At 39.3% G+C, this 18,225-nt stretch overlaps 1 protein-coding gene across 17 annotated transcripts in view; it reads right to left on the bottom strand.

Annotated features, from left to right (window-relative positions):
* Positions 1–18,225, bottom strand: part of Wdpcp (WD repeat containing planar cell polarity effector) — a 326,719-nt gene that overhangs the window by 148,244 nt on the left and 160,250 nt on the right. For 16 of the 17 annotated variants that reach the window (XM_006514636.3, XM_030245786.1, XM_011243680.3 and 13 more), the window contains one exon: positions 1,503–1,566. In XM_006514636.3, the coding sequence (XP_006514699.1) occupies positions 1,503–1,566 (64 nt within the window). Of the gene's footprint in view, positions 1–516; positions 839–1,502; positions 1,567–18,225 lie in introns of those variants that run through there. The other variant, XM_006514641.4, reaches the window with a different exon arrangement.

Here is an 18,225-nt window from a genome sequence, read left to right as displayed (position 1 = left end):
AACAGATTAAATGCTTAAACAAATATGAAAATACTTTAGAAGGTGTTTTGATAATAATATTTACTAATTAAAAAAGCAGTAAATTACAGAATATAATATTCTTAGAGAGAAATTTTGCCTAGCAAAAAATATTGCAATTTTAATCATATTCTTACATGGCCAAATAACAACAACAATAAAGAGTAGATGGACTAAAAGCATAAAATAAGAAATATGGACTAATGCCTTTAATCCCAGTACTTGGGTAGATCTACAGAGTGACTTTCAGGTCAGTCAGGGCTACATACTAAGATCCTGCTGGAGGAAGAGGGGGAAGAGTGGGAAATGGTGGGGAAGCGGGAAAGGAAAGAGAAAGAGCAAGGCCACATATCTCTACTGCAATAACAAGAGGGAGAAAGAAAGGTCAGCAAGATCATAGCTAAAGCTCTGGCACTGTGATGTCTGCAGGACACGGTGGGATGACAATAGCAAGCCTTCCTCACGATACTAACATGGAAATCTAAGTAGAGAGCAAAATGAAGATGGCAAATACAATGTTTATTCTCTTGAAATCAACTACTATTTTTTCATGATAAATGCGTGCGCAATTGATTTGAGAATATTCAATTTAAATTTTGTGACCTGAAATTTAGAATTTCAATACCAAACTTAATAGAAACACAAATGACAAAATGTGAACTCCATACACAGGGAAAGCAACAGTTCATGGCAGTATCTTCACAGTGCACACAACCAGTAAAGACTTCTGTCTTCCTGTTTCCTTGATAACAATGGAATTGCTGCTTTGTTCAGATCTCATGGGGTGAAAGTTCTCATAAGAGCCCAGAGTGGGGAGGAGCTGATTGGGGGGTTGAAGGGAGGAAGATAGATGCATTGTAATTAAATTACAGTCTCGAAAAGAAATAGCCAGGAACCCGACAGTCAGCACAGGCAGGGTCTGTAAGCAGCTCAGTAATCTCCAATCGGGCAAGTGACAAACAGCAGAGCAAGCTTGTGGTGGACCCACTGAGCCTGCACATTCACTAGACTCTCTAATTATGTCAAAGTAGCTGTAGAGCATCCATAATCTCTTACTTCTGACTGAAACCTGACAGTCCAACAATGTGGTCATATCTCGGGAACACACATCCCCATTTTCTGGCTTCTGTAGCTGCAGACTTGCTCAGAACATGGATAAGAAAGACTTTTAAACTTAATAGATGGGAAGGTGTCAATCTTGTACATCAAGGCTCTTGAGGAGAAAAGTTCAAGAATCATAAAATTCTTTGAAAACATAAAAGATCCTTTGGCCCTGGCAAGGAAAATATCAACAAGTCAAAAGATACTAGATAGCTATTGACCACCTTCCTGAAGGCAATGCTGCAAGCCAGGGGGCAATAATACCCTCACTCCATGTGTCTAAGGCTGCAAATGACACTAATCCTTTTTAATGGTCACAAAAGCTGACAACTTACTCAGCCTTAGAACTGAAGGCACAAAAAATAACCCTAGGAATAACTTACCATGAACAGGTCACGAGCTCCAATGTCAACAGCTAGAAGAAAGGCCTTTTCAAATCTCTTGTACCTGTATTGGAGGGAGAAGAATATTAGTTATGAACAAAGCTATATAAAAGGGCAAAGTGCTTCATTTTGTATATTTATATAGTATTGTTTACATTTGTCTGATGGGGAAAATATTTCCCAAAAGAGAAGGTCTGGCCCACTAAGATCCTCCAGCACATGACATGATCTTACACTGTGGAGGAGTTAAGCACAGAGGTCTTGGGGACCATGAGTGTGACTTACAGATAAGTGGAACACAAAGGAGGTATCAGCAAATCTGAGAACATATAAACTTAGAAATTCTCCTAATTTACACTTTATTGGGGTTTTTAAAGAGAGACTTATGGGGTACAAAGAATGTAACAGGATAAGAATATTTGATACATTATATAACTGCACCTCTATGCATATTAGAAAAAAGAAATTAAATATCACATTATAAATTCTCATATTTGTAAGTTTTAAATATTCTCAGCTAACTTAAAATAACAATATAAATCATTTCTATTTTTTTATTAGATATTATCTTTATTTATATTTCAAATGTTATCTCCTTTCCTAGTTTCCCATCCAAAAATCCCCTATCCTCTCCCCCATTGCCCTGCTCACCAACACACCAACTCCTGCTTCTAGCCCAGTCACTCTCCAATACTGGGACACAGAACTTTCACAGGACCTCTACTCCCATTGATGATCATCCTAAGCAACACGTGCAGCTAGAGCCATGAGTCTCTCCATGTGTTTTCTTTGATTGATGGTTTAGTCCCAGGGAGGTCTGGAGTTACTGGTTAGTTCGTATAGTTGTTCCTCCTAGGGGGCTGCAAATCCCTTTCGCTCCTTGGGTTCTTTCTCTAGCTCCTCCATTGGGGGCCCCCGTGCTCTGACTAATGGATGACTGTGAGCATCCACTTCTATATTATTCAGGCAAGGGCAGAGCCTCTCAGGAGACAGTTATATAAGTCTGTCATTAAGATCTTATTGGCATCTGCAATAGTGTCTGGCTTGGCAGTTGTTTATGGGATGGATCTCCAAGTGGGGCACTCTTTGGATGGTCATGCTTCAGGCTCTGCTCTGAACTTTGTCTCTGTAACTCCTTCTATGGGTATTTTGTTCCCCCTTCTAAGAAGGATCAAAGTGTCCACACTGTGGTCTTCCTTCTTCTTGAGTTTCATGGGTTCTGCAAATTGTATCTTAGGTATTCTAGGCTTCTGGGCTAATATCCACTTATCAGTGAGTACATACCACGTGTATTCTTTTGTGATTGGATTACCTCACTCAAGACGATACCCTCCAGATCCATCCATTTGCCTAAGAATTTCATGAATTCATTGCTTTTAATAGTTGAGTAGTACTCCATTGTGTAAATGTACCACATTTTCTGTATCCATCCCTCTGGGTTCTTTCCAGGTTCTTGCTATTATAAATAAGGTTGCTATGAACATATTGGAGCTTGTGGCCTTATTACAAGTTGTGACAGCTTCTGGGTATATGCCCAGGAGTGGTATTGCTGGATCTTCCAGTAGAACTATGTATAATTTTCTGAGGAACCACCAGGCTGATTTCCAGAGTGGTTGTACCAGATTGCAATCCCACCAGCAATGGAAGAGTGTTCCTTTCTCCACATCCTCGCCAGCATCTGCTGTCACCTGAGTTTTTGATCTTAGCCATTCTGACTGGTGTTAGGTGGAATCTCAGGGTTGTTTTTGATTTGCATTTCTCTGATGATTAAAGATGTTGAACATTTTTTCAGGTGCTTCTCAGCCATTCGGTGTTCCTCAGTTGAAAATTCTTTAGCTCTGTACCCCATTTTTAATGGGGTAATTAGGTTACATTTTTTAATAGGGTAATTAGAACATCTTGAGTTATATATATTGGATATTAGCCCCCTATCAGATTTAGGATGGGTAAAGATCTTTTTCCAATCTGTTGGTTGCCATTTTGTCTTATTGACACTGTCCTTTGCCTTACAGAAGCTTTGCAATTTTATGAAGTCCCATTTGTCCATTTTTGATCTTACAGCACAAGCCACTGCTGTTCTGTTCAGGAATCTTTCCCCTGTGCCCATATCTTCCAGGCTCTTCCCCACTTTCTCCTGTATACGTTTCAGTGTCTCTGGTTTTATGTGGCGTTCCATGATCCACTTAGACTTGAGCTTTGTACAAGGAGATAAGAATGGATCAATTTGCATTTTTCCACATACTAACCACCAGTTGAGCCAATACCATTTGTTGAAAATCCTGTCTTCTATCCAGCAATACCACTGATGGGAATATACCCAGAAGTTGCTCCAACATGGAATAAGGACACATGCTCCACTATGTTCATAGCAGCCTTATTTATAATAACCAGAAGCTGGAAAGAACCCAGATGCCCCACAACAGAGTAATGGATACAGAAAATGTGGTACATTTACACAATGTCTCAGTTATTAAAAACAATGAATTTATGAAATTCTTAGACAATGGATCTGGAGGATATCATCTTGAGTGGGGTAATCCAATCACAAAAGAACACACATGATATGCACTCATTGATAAGTCATTATTAGCCCAAAAGCTCAGAATCCCTCTTAGATGGGGGAACAAAATGCCTATGGAAGGAGTTACAGAGACAAAGTTCAGAACAGAGATTGAAGGAATGACCATACAGAGACTGCCCCACGTGGGGATCCATCCCATAAACAACCACCAAACCCAGACACAATGGCAGATATCTGCTGACAGGAGCCTGATATAGCTGTCTCTTGAGGGCCTCTGCCAGTGCCTGGCAAATACAGAAGTGGATGCTCACAATCATCCATTGAACAGAGCACAAGGTCCCCAATGAAGGAGCTAGAGAAAATACCCAAGAAGCTGAAGAGGTCTGAGGCTCATAGGAAGAACCTCAATATAAACTAACCAGTACCCTCCAGAGCTTCTTGGAACTAAACCACCAATCAAAGAAAACACATGGTAGAACTCATGGCTCTACCTGTGTATGTAGCTGAGGATGGCCTAGTCGGACATCAATGAGAGTAGAGGCCCTAGGTCCTGTGAAGGTTTTGTGCTCCAGTATAGGGGAATGCCAGGACTGGGAATGGGAGTGGGGGGGTTAGGGAGCAGGTTGGGGGGACGGGATAGGGGATTTTCAGAAGGGAAACTAGGAAAAAGGATAACATTTGAAAGGTTAAAAAAAAAGAAAGTATCTATCTATCTATCTATCTATCTATCTATCTATCTATCTATCTATCTGTCCATATGAAAATTCTGTCTTCTTTCCACTGGATAGTTTTAGCTCCTTTGTCAAAGATCAAGTGACCACAGGTGTTCAGGTTCATTTATGGGTCTTTGATCAATCTGTCTGTCACTATATCGATACCATGCTTTTTTTTTTTTTTAAATCGCTTTTGCTCTGTGGTATGGCTTGAGGTCAGGGATGATGATTCCACCAGAGGTTCTTTTATTGAGAAAAGTTTTTGCTATCCTAGGTTTTTTTGTTATTTCAGATGAACTTGCAAATTGCTCTTTTTAACGCTGTGAAGAATTGAGTTGGAATTTTGATGGTGATTGCATTGAATCTGTAGATTGCTTTTGGCAAGATATCCATTTTTACTATACTAATCCTGCCAATCCATGAGCATGGGAGATCTTTCCATCTTCTGAGATCTTCGTCGATTTCTTTCTTCAGAGACTTGAAGTTCTTATCATACAAATCTTTCACTTCCTTAGTTAGAGTCACGCCAAGGTATTTTTATATTATTTGTGACTATTGTGAAGGGTGTTGTTTCTCTAATTTCTTTCTCAGCCTGTTTATCCTTTGTGTAGAGAAAGGCCACTGATTTGTATGAGTTAATTTTATATCCAGCTACTTCACTGAAACTGTTTATCAGGTTTAGGAGTTCTCTGGTGGAATTTTGGCGGTCACAAATGTATACTATCATATCATCAGCAAATAGTGATATTTTGACTCTTTCCTCTCTAATTTGAATTCCTTCAATCTCCTTTTATTGTCTATTGCTCTGGCTTGGACTTCAAATACTATATTGAATAGGTAGGGAGAGAGTGGGCAGCCTTGTCTAGTCCCTGATTTTAGTGGAATTGCTTCAAGTTTCTCTCTATTTAGTTTGATGTTGGCCACTGGTTTGCTGTATACTGCCTTTGTTATGTTTAGGTATGGGCCTTGAATTCCTGATCTTTCCAAGACTTCTATCATGAATGGGTGTTGGATTTTGTCAGATGCTTTCTCAGCATCTAATGAGATGATTGAGTTGTTTTTGTCTTTGAGTTTGTTTATATAGTGGATTATGTTGGTGGATTTTCATGTATTGAACATCCCTGCATCCCTGGGATGAAACCTACTTGGTCAGGATGGATTATCATTTTGATGTGTTCTTGGATTTGGTTATCGAGAATTTTATCAAGTATTTTTGCATTGATATTCATAGGGAAAATTGGTCTGAAGTTCTCTTTCTTTGTTGTGTCTTTGTGTGGTTTAGGTATCAGAGTAATTATGGCTTCATAGAACAAATTACGTAGAGTACCTTCTGTTTCTATTTTGTGGACTAGTTTGAGGAGAATTGGAATTAGGTCCTCTTTGAAGGTCTGATAGATCTCTGCACAAAACCCATCAGGTCCTGGGCTTTTTTGGTTTGGAGACTATTAATGACTGTTTCTATTTCTTTAGAGGATATAGGACTTTTTAGATCAATAATCTGATCCTGATTTAACTTTGGTCCCTGGTATCTGTCTAGAAAATTGTCCATTTCATCCAGGTTTTCCAGTTGTGTTGGGTATAGGCATTTGTAGTAGGATCTGATGATTTTTTGGATTTCCTCAGATTCTGTTATGTCTCCCTTTTTATTTCTGATTTCGTTAATTAGGATACTGTCCCTGTGCTGTCTAGTTAGTCTGACTAAGGGTTTATCTATCTTGTTGATTTTCTCAAAGAACCAGGTGCTGGTTTGATTAATTCTTTGTATAGTTCTTTTTGTTTCAACTTGGTTGATTTCAGACCTGAGTTTGATCATTTCTTGCCGTCTACTCCTCTGGGATGAATTTGCTTCCTTTTGTTCTAGACTTTTTAGGTGTACTGTCAAGCTGCTGGTGTATGCTCTCTCTAGTTTCTTTTATGAGGTACTCAGAGCTATGAGCTTTTCTCTTAGGACTGATTTCATTGTGTCCCATATGTTTGGATATGTAGTGGCTTAATTTTCATTAAACTCTACTAAGTCTTTAATTTCTTTCATTATTTCTTTGCTCAATGAGTTATCATTGAGTAGAGTGTTGTTCAGCTTCCATCTGTATGTGGGTTTTCTATTTATTTTGTTTTTGAAGGTCAGCCTTAGTCTGTGGTGATCTGATAGGATTCATGGGACTATTTCAATATTTTTGTATCTCTTGAAGCCTGTTTTGTGACTGATTATATGGTCAATTTTGGAGAAGGTACCATGAGGTGCTGAAAAGGTATATCCTTTTGTTTTAGGATATAATGTTCTGTAGATATCAGTTAAAGCTATTCTTTCCATAACTTCTGTTAGTTTCACTGTGCCTCTGTTTATTTCTGTTTCCAGGATCTGTCCATTGATGAGAGTAGGGTGTTGAAGTCTTCCACTATTATTGTGTGAGGTGCAATGTGCACTTTGATCTTTATTAAAGTTTCTTTAATGAATGTGGTTGCCCTTGCATTTGGAGCACAGATGTTCAGAATTAAGAATTCATTTTGGTAAATTTTACCTTTGATGAGTATGAAGTGTCCCTTATCTTTTTTGATAATTTTAGGTTGAAAGTTGATTTTATTTGATATTAGAATGGCTACTACAGCTTATTTCTTGGGACCATTTGCTTGGAAAATTGTTTTCCAGCCATATACTCTGAGGTAGTGTCTTTCTTTGTCACTGAGGTGTGTTTCCTGTATGCAGCTAAATGTTGGTTCCTGTTTACATAGCCAGTCTGTTAGCCTATGTCTTTTTATTGGGGAATTGAGTCCATTGATATTAAGAGATATTAAGGAAAAGTAAGTGTTGTTTCCTGTTATTTTTGTTGTTAGAGTTGGAACTTTTTTTTTTCATTTGGCTATCTTCTTTTAGGTTTCTTGAAAGATCACTTTCTTGCTTTTTCTTGAGCGTAGTTTCCCTCCTTGTGTTAGAGTTTTCCCTTCATTATCCTTTGAAGGGCTGGATTTGTGGAAAGATATTGTGTAAATTTGGTTTTGTCATGGAATACCTTGGTTTCACCAAGGTCTATGGTAATTGAGAGGTTAGCTGGGTAGAGTAGCCTGGCCTAGCATTTGTGCTCTCTTAGGGTTTGTATGACATCTGTCTAGGATCTTTTGGGTTTCCTATTCTCTGGGGAGAAGTCAGGTGTAATTCTGATCTGCCTTTATATGTTACTTGACCTTTTTCCCTTACTGCTTTTAATATTCTTTCTTTGTTTTGTGCATTTCGTGTTTTTATTATGTGATGGAAGGAATTTCTTTTCTGGTCCAAACTAGTTTGAGTTCTGTAGGCTTCTTGTATATTCATGGGCATCTCTTTCTTTAGGCTGGGGAAGTTTTCTTCTATAATTTTTTTGAAGATATTTACTGACCCTTTACATTGGAAATCTTCTTTCTCATCTATACCTATTATCCTTAGGTTTGGTCTTCTCATTGTGTCCTTGATTTCCTGGACGTTTTGGCCAGGATCTTTTGCATTTCACATTTTCTTTGTTTTGTCAATGTTTTCGATGGTATCTTCTGCATCTGAGATTCTCTCTCCTATCTCTTGTATTCTGTTCATTGTGCATGCATCTATGGCTCCTGACTTCTTTCCTAAGTTACCTATTTTCAGGGTTGTCTCCCTTTTTGATTTATTTATTGTTTCTATTTTCACTTTTAGATCCTGGATGGTTTTGTTCAATTCTTTCACCTGATTGGATGTGTTCTCCTGTATTTCTTTTAGGGAGTTATTTATGTCCTTCTTATAGTCTTCCATCATCATCATCATGAAAAGTGACTTTAGATCCATGTCTTGCTTTTCTGGTGTGATGGTGTATCCAGGACTTTGTATGGTGGGAGAGTTTGGTTCTGATGATGCCAAGTAACCTTAGTTTCTGTTGCTTCCGTTCTTATGCTTGCCTCCTGCTGTCTGATTATCTCAAGTGCTCCCTTCTGTCAATATATCTGATTGGAGCCTGTCCTTCCTGTAATCCCAGTAGAGTCAGAACTTCTCAGAGCCCAGCTTTCTTTGTGATCCTGTGATTCTGGGATCCCGTGATGCTGAGATTCTGGGTGTGTCAGAGTTCTTGGTACTCAAGCTTCCTCTGAGACCTGAGATTCTGGTGTGACCAAGCTCCTGGGATCCTGAGATTGTAATATCCTGGGCGAGTTAGAGTGCCTGGAAGTGGCACCTCCTCTGGGGACCATGGGGCTGTCAGCTGAGTTCTAATCGAAAGTAGACCGGCGCAGACCGGAAGGACCTTGAGCCACTGGTTGATCAGGGTTCCTGTGTTCGTGCTCCAACTGTTCCCAGGCACCCCTGGTTCTGTTGGAGCAGATGTTGTATTCCACTCACCAGTAATCCTAAAATCCTGGGTGTGCTAGGGCGCCTTTAGGGTGGAGAGTCCTCTGGAGACTGTGGGTCTGCCCGCAGAGTTCCGGCTCAAGGTGGCCTGGTGTTGGCGTGAACCAGAAGGACTATTTCTAATTTTAAAAAAAAAATATTACTTTGTACTCCTTTCCAAGACCATATTTCTTTTCAGTTTCTATCTTTATTTTTCTCTGTGTATCCATGGCTGTCCTGGAACTCTTTCTGTAAACCAGACTGGCATGGGACTCAGAGATCTGCCTGCCTCTACCTCCCAGGAGCTGGGGTTAAAGGTGTGTGCCACCATCACCTGGCTAGAATATTCTTTAGTAAAGTTTTATTGTAGGCTAAGACATAAGAGAACAAACGAGTTTAAGTTTGTTACAAAACTACAAAAGTTTAAGTGTTCAGGAGAAAACTTCATTGTAAACACACTTCAAACAGGTTTTGGGCACCAAAACTTCTTTGTTTTGTCTGAATGCAAACTGTATTGACAGAAGTCATCAGTTTTCCTGATCCTCAAATCAGCTTGTAAACTGTTCCCTACTCTAAATTTCATATTGCAAAATGCAGTGGGAGAAACCATCATGACATTTTAAGTTTAAAAAATAAGTACAAAGATTGATAGTATAAAATTCATCTGCAAGATAAATGTAGGCTATAGGTCCTGGGGTAACTTAGTTTGTTTTGTGGAAAGGGTTTTTTTTACTAATAGTAAGCATATTGTCTCAGTAAGTATATATGGAGAAGAGAAGGTATTGCTTGTCAGGGGTTGGGCCAGAAGTGCTTGTCCATGCCTGCCCTTCTGCACTGCACTGCCCACTGTGTGTAGGGTGATTCCCCTGTAACATTTATTTCTATCCTTACTCCAGTCTCGATAATTATGTCAATGACTCAAAATTGACAACTCTAGGCTCCATTGCTCTTCTAATAAAGTTATTTATTTCTAGATTGTGGGCCTACACTACCATAACCAGTTCCAATGCTCTTTAAACTTCATCACTAATGGATTAAATGTAATTTAAATGAGGTCAGATTCTTCCGTCAGCAAGTTACAACTCATCTAAAACAGTCTTAACTTTCACATGAACACCCAGCCCCACCACTCACTAGCTCTGAAGTTGTGTTACAGAACCCAAAAAAACAACTGTGCTTCTACAGTATCCTCAGACCCGATGTTCTGCATTTTCATCCTAAGCCCACGCATCTCTTATTCTCCTGTTCTGGTTTCATTCTGTTGCTGTGATGAAACATTCTGACCAAAAGCAATGTGAGGGAGAGAGAGTTTTATTTGGCTCATGTCCCCAGGTCACTGACCATCACAGACAACGGTTAGGAGAGAAACTCAAAGGAGAAGTATGAAGGTAGAAACCATGGAGAAATGCTGCTGACTAGCCTCTGTTTATATATATATATATATATGGTTGAGAAGCACCTGACTGGGGAATGATGCTATGCAGAGCAGCCTGGGCCCTTCTGCATCAATCAGTAAGAGAACCCCTCACAGACAGGCCCATGGTCCAAGATGACCTCAGCATCTCCTCGATGAAGGCTTCTCCTCTAAGGACTCCAGGCTGTGTAAAGCTGACACCTGGAGCTCTTCAGAACTCCTCCTCTTTGTTCCATCTATGCCTCTAACCATCTCTTCCTCCTTGCCCTGAACCACTTCTTCACTTCCCCTCCCTCTCTTATGTTTAACATCTCAGCACTACTTCCATGTGTCTGAATCTTAGAAAAACCCAAAACACATCAATTTGGCTCCTACATCTATATTTAAACATCTACAGTGTCAATAAATGGCCTTCCAAATTTCTCTTGCTTATGAAATAGTTTCTTTGTCTCACTTGCATTTCCAAGGAAACTTCACAAATATTTAAAAAGTAATGTTTAAACAATCCAATTAGGAGATAGATAAAAACATTCAAGAGACATTCAATCCAGAGTATACAGACAGAAAACAAACACATGGGGGAAAAAAAAGAAAGAAAGAAACGGGCTCCGTCAATATCATTTAGCCACAAGGAAAATGCAAACAAAAGTCTCAATGAGCTACAAGCCCATAACTATTACTACAGCTAAAATGGAAAACAATTGTGGGAAAGCAGATCTCTAGCTCTGCTGCAGAAGTGCAAAGCAACACAGCTGGTTTCACTGTGAAAACAGCATGGCAGAGGGCTGGCCTATACCAGTGAGACTCTTCATCAAACCAGGAGGCTCTGCTTTTTAAGAGCCTCAAGCTGGAAACAAACAATATGTCTCTTGATAGAAAATTTCCTGATTGGACCCAGATGTCCTTCAACAGAGGAATGGATACAGAAAATGTGGTACATTTACACAATGGAGTACTACTCAGCTATTAAAAACAATTACTTCATGAAATTCTTAGGCAAATGGATGGAACTAGAAAATATCATCCTGAGCGAGGTAACCCAGACACAAAAGAACACACATGGTATGCACTCACTGGTAAGTGGATATTAGCCCAAAAGCTTGGAATACCCAAGATACAATTCACCGATCACATGACCCTCAAGAAGAAGAAAGACCAAAGGGGCAGGAGAGATGGCACAGTGGTTAAGAGCACTGACTGTTCTTCCAGAGGTCCTGACTTCAATTCCCAGCAAACACATGGTGGCTCACAACCATCTGTAATGGGGATCTGATGCCCTCTTCTGGTATGCCTGAAGACAGCAACGATATATCCACAAATATAAAATAAATAAATAAATCTTAAAAGAAGAAGGAGGAGGAGGAGGAAGAGGAGGAGGAGGAAGACCAAAGTGTGGATGCTTCAGTTCTTCTTAGAAGGAGGAACAAAATATTCATGGGAGGAAATTCGGAGAAGTGTGGAGTAGAGACTGAAGGAAAGGCCATTCAGAGACTGCCCCACCTGGGGATCCATCCCATATACAGTCACCAAACCCAGACATTATTGCAGATGCCAAGAAGTGCTTTCTGACCGAAGCCTGATATAGCTGTCTCCTGAGAGGCTCTGCCAGAGCCTGACAAATACAGAGGTGGATGTTCCCAGCCAAACATTGGACTGAACACAGGGTCCCCAATGGAGGAATTAGAGAAAGGACTGAACGAGCTAAATGGGTTTGCAACCCCATAGGAAGAAGAACACCAACCAACCAGACCCCACAGAGCTCCCAAGGACTAAACCACCAACCAAAGAGTACAAATGGAGCAACCCATGGCTGCAACCACATATGTAGCACATGGTGGCCTTGTTGAACATCAATGGGAGGAGAGGCCCTTGGTCCTGTGAAGGCTCAATGCGCCAGTACAGGGGAATGCCAGAGTGGGGAGGCAGGAGTGGGTGGGTGGGGGAGCACCCTTATAGAAGCAGGGGTCGGGGGATGGCATAGGGGGTTTCTGGAGGGGAAACCAGAAAAAAGGATAACACTTGAAATGTAAATAAAGAAAATATCCAAAAAAAGAAAAAGAAAAAAAAAGAAAAAAAATTCCCTACACATTTAAAAGCATTTCTTTGAGAGGAAAACCGGGAGGTTTTGTGGGGGAAAAACAATATTCAATAAAACACTTAAAAATCAAGTCTTTCCTCAAATTATAGGAAATTATTATTCAGTTCTGAATGAGACTACAAGACAAATAATGGAAGACGATCCTAGGGTGACATCACTATCTAGTCACAGAACGTGAAGCACACGGTCAGTCTAGACTGTTAGGGGAGACCAGCCAGTGTGTTTTCATGTTCAACAAAAGCTAGTCAAGAAAATTACTTTTTATCCCTTCCAAAAACTCTGCTGACTTTTTTCTTTAATTCCCAGAACTCTCTCAACTTTTCCAACATAAAAATTACTTAAATCACCACCATAGCTTATTCCAAACAGTTTTTACAATGGATTCCCTCAGACACCCAGAAAGACTGTCCTTCTTCATTCCCTCACAAGGCAAGGTTCCTGGGTCTTCACCTCTTCTCCTCAGCTGCTTCTCAATAGCTTTGTTTATCTCTGCAGACACAGAGATGGCCTGTGCTCAGCAAAGTACTTCAGGCTAAAGCAGATGTTTATTTTAAAATGCTGATAGCAGCTCATGGCACTTGTCTCTCACTTCCTTTGCTCCAATCTCAGTTAGAGCAAAAGTCCCATCATTTTTCAATAATTCTCTGCAGCTTTTCTTCCCTCTCAGCAGTTGGTCTTTCACTAAGGTGATCATTTAAGTTACGTGAAAGCCTCGTTCTACTGTGCAGAACCAGCCAGGCTGACTAATCAATGCAGTCGGCTCAGATGTGGCTCTTACTAAAAACATCTGAACTACCTTCAAAGGATAGACATCATTCATCCAGATGTCACAGAACATAGTCAATTAATTAAATATAAAGCCATCCTGTAGGTCTTAGTGAAGTGTTTCTATGACAGGACAAGATGGGGGGAAGGAAAATTATAATTTAGGTTAAAATTCAAAGTAACTTTAATCACCTAGACATGTAGCCATAAAAAAGTTTTTCAAGGGTAAATATACATGAGTTACAGAAAATAAAACAAAATGCATAAAATTAATAGATGGGCAAAAATAGATGAGATTAAGTCAGAAAAACTTCTATACAGTGGACTAAGAAACAATATTTCTGCAGTCAACATAGCTACTGAATACCTCATGCATAACCTTGAAAGCCCACGATATAACCCAGCTGGCCTGGAACTCTCTACGAAGCCCAGGCCAGCATCAAACTTACAGAGTGGCACCTGCTTCCGTCTGACTAGTGCTGAGATGAAAGGTGTGCACCACCACTAGTCATGAGTAGTATTTACAAAAAGAGAAGAAATCAAAGAACACTTAATTTTACTTTAAAATATTTTATAGAATTAACCTTTAATACATGTTCTTTCCAAACACCTACCTGACCACATTATTTTCTACAAGATCCTTCTGAAGACATTATTAAAAAATATTCAATTTTTAAGTAATTATATTACTTTGTAAAAGACAGGGACTTGAGGTAGTTAGCACTGAAGTCATGGCAATGCCTATTTCAGCTTCCCAAGCCCTGGGTCACAGCCACAAAGGCAGCATGAGCAGCTTCTAATGACGTCACTCCTGAGCAGCGCTCTCCGCGCCTAGTTCTCAGGTGCTGACTTTATTTTCTTTATTTCTCGTTCCTATAATTTTTAATATAAATTACATGTTGTGTTCTTACATTAACAAGATAATTTCTTTTCTAATCCTAGTTTTTCTCTCTTTATTTCTAAATATTTCCTTGTGGGGAAATAGATTACTTCCATGTTTGAGGCTTTGAATTGTTTGATTTCTGGTTTCTGTTTTATGAATACAAATCACATTCACAAAGTGTCGATTACTTTGTCCATGTCAAAAGCCATCTAAATAACTAGACATATTCACATCCAGATGTTGATAGTAATTATTTTCACATACTTTTTAAATTTTACAGTTCTAAAAATGAAAAACAACACTAAAATTTCAAACTAACCATAATCTTAGCAGTTTTCATGTAATTAGGAAACCAAATTGGAAGATATACCTAGAAGAAGCCTCGTTTTTGAGTCACTGGACCACAGTTTTTAACAAAAATGGTTTAATTTGTAAAAATAAAAAAAATGGTTCACATGGTAACTCATAAATAAATTGTTCTTTATGTTTCTCTGATTTTTTTTTTTTAAACCAACTGTTCCATTTCCAATAAGATATCTTTCTTAGTTACTTTTCTTAGTGCTGTGACAAAGTACCTGGCAACACCTGAGGACAGAGGGTTTACTCAGGCTCAGTTTTAAAGGGACCTAGACCATTATGGTTGGGAAGGGAGGTTCACAGTCTGGAAGCAGCGAGAGGCATGCTAGCAGCCAGCGTGGAATAGTGCTGTCCACATTCAGGATGGGTCTTTCCTCCTCAGTTAAACCTCTCTGGAAAAGGCCATCACAGCATGCCCAGAGGCACGTTTCCTAGGTGACTCTAAATCCAGTCAAGTCGACAATGAAGATTAACCATCACAGCGGTACCTTCCAAGAATGTAAAGGAGGCATATTATTAGAAAACCTGTCGATAAAATGAACTATCCTTACAGAACAGGGGCACTGGAAGATTAAAATTTATAGATTTAAAGACTTAGAAAACATTCAGTGAAAGAGGAATTATGACTGGCATTCCAGGGAGACAGAAATGCATAAAACACAGCAGCGTGTACAGCAGCAGCACACAGAACTACGGGAGAGTAGCATTTTCTCACTGAAGTAACAAATACAACGAAGGACCCTTAACGTAACGACTCACTACACAAGAATCACAGTTTGAATGCATGATGTGGGGAGTGGAACGATTATCCATAGACATTTCAATATCCACCTTGGAAGACAAAATCAACTGCAAAATTATTAGAAATACATTTTAAATTTTCAAGAGTCCTACACTATAAAACTAACACAATTTGTCAATAGTTCCTTACATACCAAGAATGACTGTTATGAAATTTGATTAGAAGAAAAAAAAGTAGCAGTAATGGTAAGGAAAAAAAAAAACAACCAAATACCATGTTTAGAAGGAAACTAAACAAGACATATATCTGCAAAAACCTACACAGTAGAAATGGAATAAATGAAGAGGACTTGTTTTTCTTAACAGAAGAGTGACACATTACAAGCATACCAGTTTTTTACAAAATCAGCATACATATTCACAATATTCTAATCAAAATCTTGTTTAAAACAACACTAGAGGGGGCTGGAGAGATGGTTCAGTGGTTAAGAGCACTGACTGCTCTTCCAGAGGTCCTGAGTTCAATTCCCAGCAACCACATGGTGGCTCACAACCATCTGTAATGGGATCTGATGCTCTCTTCTGGTGTGTCTGAAGACAGTTATAGTGTACTTATATACATAAAATAAATAAACCTTAAAAAAAAATAAAAGCAAAGACAGGTGGATCTCTAAGTTTAATGGCAGCCTGGTCTACATAATGAGTTCCAGGACAGTCAGGGCCATGGAAAGAAACCTTGTAACCTTGTCTCAAAAGACAAACCAAAACTAAAAAGCCGGAAAAAAAACAAACAAAAAAACAAAACAAAACAAAACAAAAAACAAACAAACAAACCTCCAAAAAAACCAAACCAAACCAAACAAAACAAAACAACACTAGAGTTCACATGAAAACTTTAAACTCTTTGGATCATATCTAAACTTAGAGATGAAGCCAGGCCCAGAGGACAGCCCTGTCATTCAGATAGCTGAGCCTGGTTCTAAGACTAGCCTGGGCAGCATGGCAAGTCCCCATGTGTATTATTTCACCTCTCTGTTGCTGTGATAAAACACCACCCAAAAACAACTCAGGGGAGAAAAGGGTTTATTTCAGCTTGTACTTAATAGTCCAAAATTAAGGCAGGCCAGGGTGAGCCCTCAAGGGAAGAACTTGGAGACAGATACTAAGGTAGAGACCATGGAGAAATGCTGCTTACTGGCTTGTTCCCCATGGCTTGCTGAGTTTGCTTTCTTATAGAACCTAGGACTACCTACTCAGAGCTGAACTACCCACAGTGGGCTGGGGCCTCCCCTATCAATCATTAATCGGGAAAATACTCCATGGACATACCTCCAGGCCAATCTGATGGAGGAAGTCATCCTATGAGGGTCCCTCTTCCCAGGTGTCTCCAGTTATGTAAAGTTGACAAGAACTAACCAGGACACTATTTCTAATAAATGAAACAGCTAACTGTATTGGCACAGAAACAATTATCCAAAATAAGTACAAGTAGATAGGAATAAGCCAAAGCAAATATATTTAACAAGGTAAGAAAGGATAGAGAGATGACTTTTAATACCACATGTTAAAGTATTTCTATGCTCAGAATCCATATGAAAGTCACATGGCCTTTGTGGCCTGCCTTTCACCCCAGTTTCCATGAGACAGTGATCCCTAGGACAAGCTGGCTAGCCAGAGTAGCTACAACAGCAAGCTCCAGATTCAGAAAGTGACTCTGCCCCAGGATATAAGGTGGAGACTGAGTGAGAAGGTCTTGTGATGTCATTCTTAGACTTCCATCTGCATACATACACGTCTGTATACATATGCACGCGCGCGCACACACACACACACACTACACACACATACTTACTCATACATAAAAACACAGCCTCAAAAACAGTAAATGACTTAGGATTTACTATTGTTTTGTTAAGAAAACTAGAAATTTGGATTATCTATGATATGTCAAGTCTGTGGGCATGCACACACATGAGTTCACAGATCTACCAGATGAGTTTAGCCTTGTTTATTTGTTTATTGTTTAACCATGTTATTTATTATGTTAAGGTATTTTCAGAGGACTGTTAGAATAAAATGTGAGGCATAAAGTCATAGAGATAACTGAAATAAACAGATTTTTGATTATACAGAGAAGTTCTAGGATGATGTATGTGGCAAACAAGAGATGACAAAACAGTCACACATTGATCATTGAAAATGTCTATTGAAAGAGCAAACAAAATGTGCATTGAATTGAAATAAATAAGTATCAAGTAGGTTTTAAAAATATTTGCAATGTATGAAAGATATAAAAACTAAGAAAATAATAAAGATTCCATAGCAGGAGTGGGGATGAGGAAGGGGCTTGAGGGGAGGAAATTAGCAGAGGATTTGATTACTTCCTTTTTATATACTATAAAAGCAAAAATGTAAAACCAAACAAAAGAAATAAATATTCTAGTAGAGTGATCAGAGAATTCACAAAACAAGCAAGTATGATCAATGAGTTTACACACGATCTACACATTTGCACTAAAAACATGAACAAGAATAAGATGATCATAGCAACATTTTAAGTAATAGCCCAAACCAAGAAGATATGAGAGATGAGTGAGGGAATGCCATATCCCTGCACGTCTTTGTCGATGAGCTCAACCTGAACTCCAGGAGGATTTCTGGTAGCTAGACAAAAGTTAACATTCCTCAGGAACTTGGGAAGCTGGTTCCCCTCTACCAAAAGGAGCCATGTCCTTTTCCTCTGGCAGAAGGGGCCTATGCAGCTGTGGTGCCTATCAGCATATCACCTGGCCTCCTCCATGCTCCCTCAATAGCACAAGCACCCATTACACATTTTGGAGCCTGTACTAGCATGCCCTTCTTACGTCTAGCTCACAGTCTTCCTCCTTGTGGCTACTCATTTTCCTT

This window comes from Mus musculus, chromosome 11 (genome assembly GCF_000001635.26).
Source record: "Mus musculus strain C57BL/6J chromosome 11, GRCm38.p6 C57BL/6J".
Classification (NCBI taxonomy): domain Eukaryota; kingdom Metazoa; phylum Chordata; class Mammalia; order Rodentia; family Muridae; genus Mus; species Mus musculus.
This window is presented reverse-complemented; position numbering and strand designations above follow the sequence as displayed.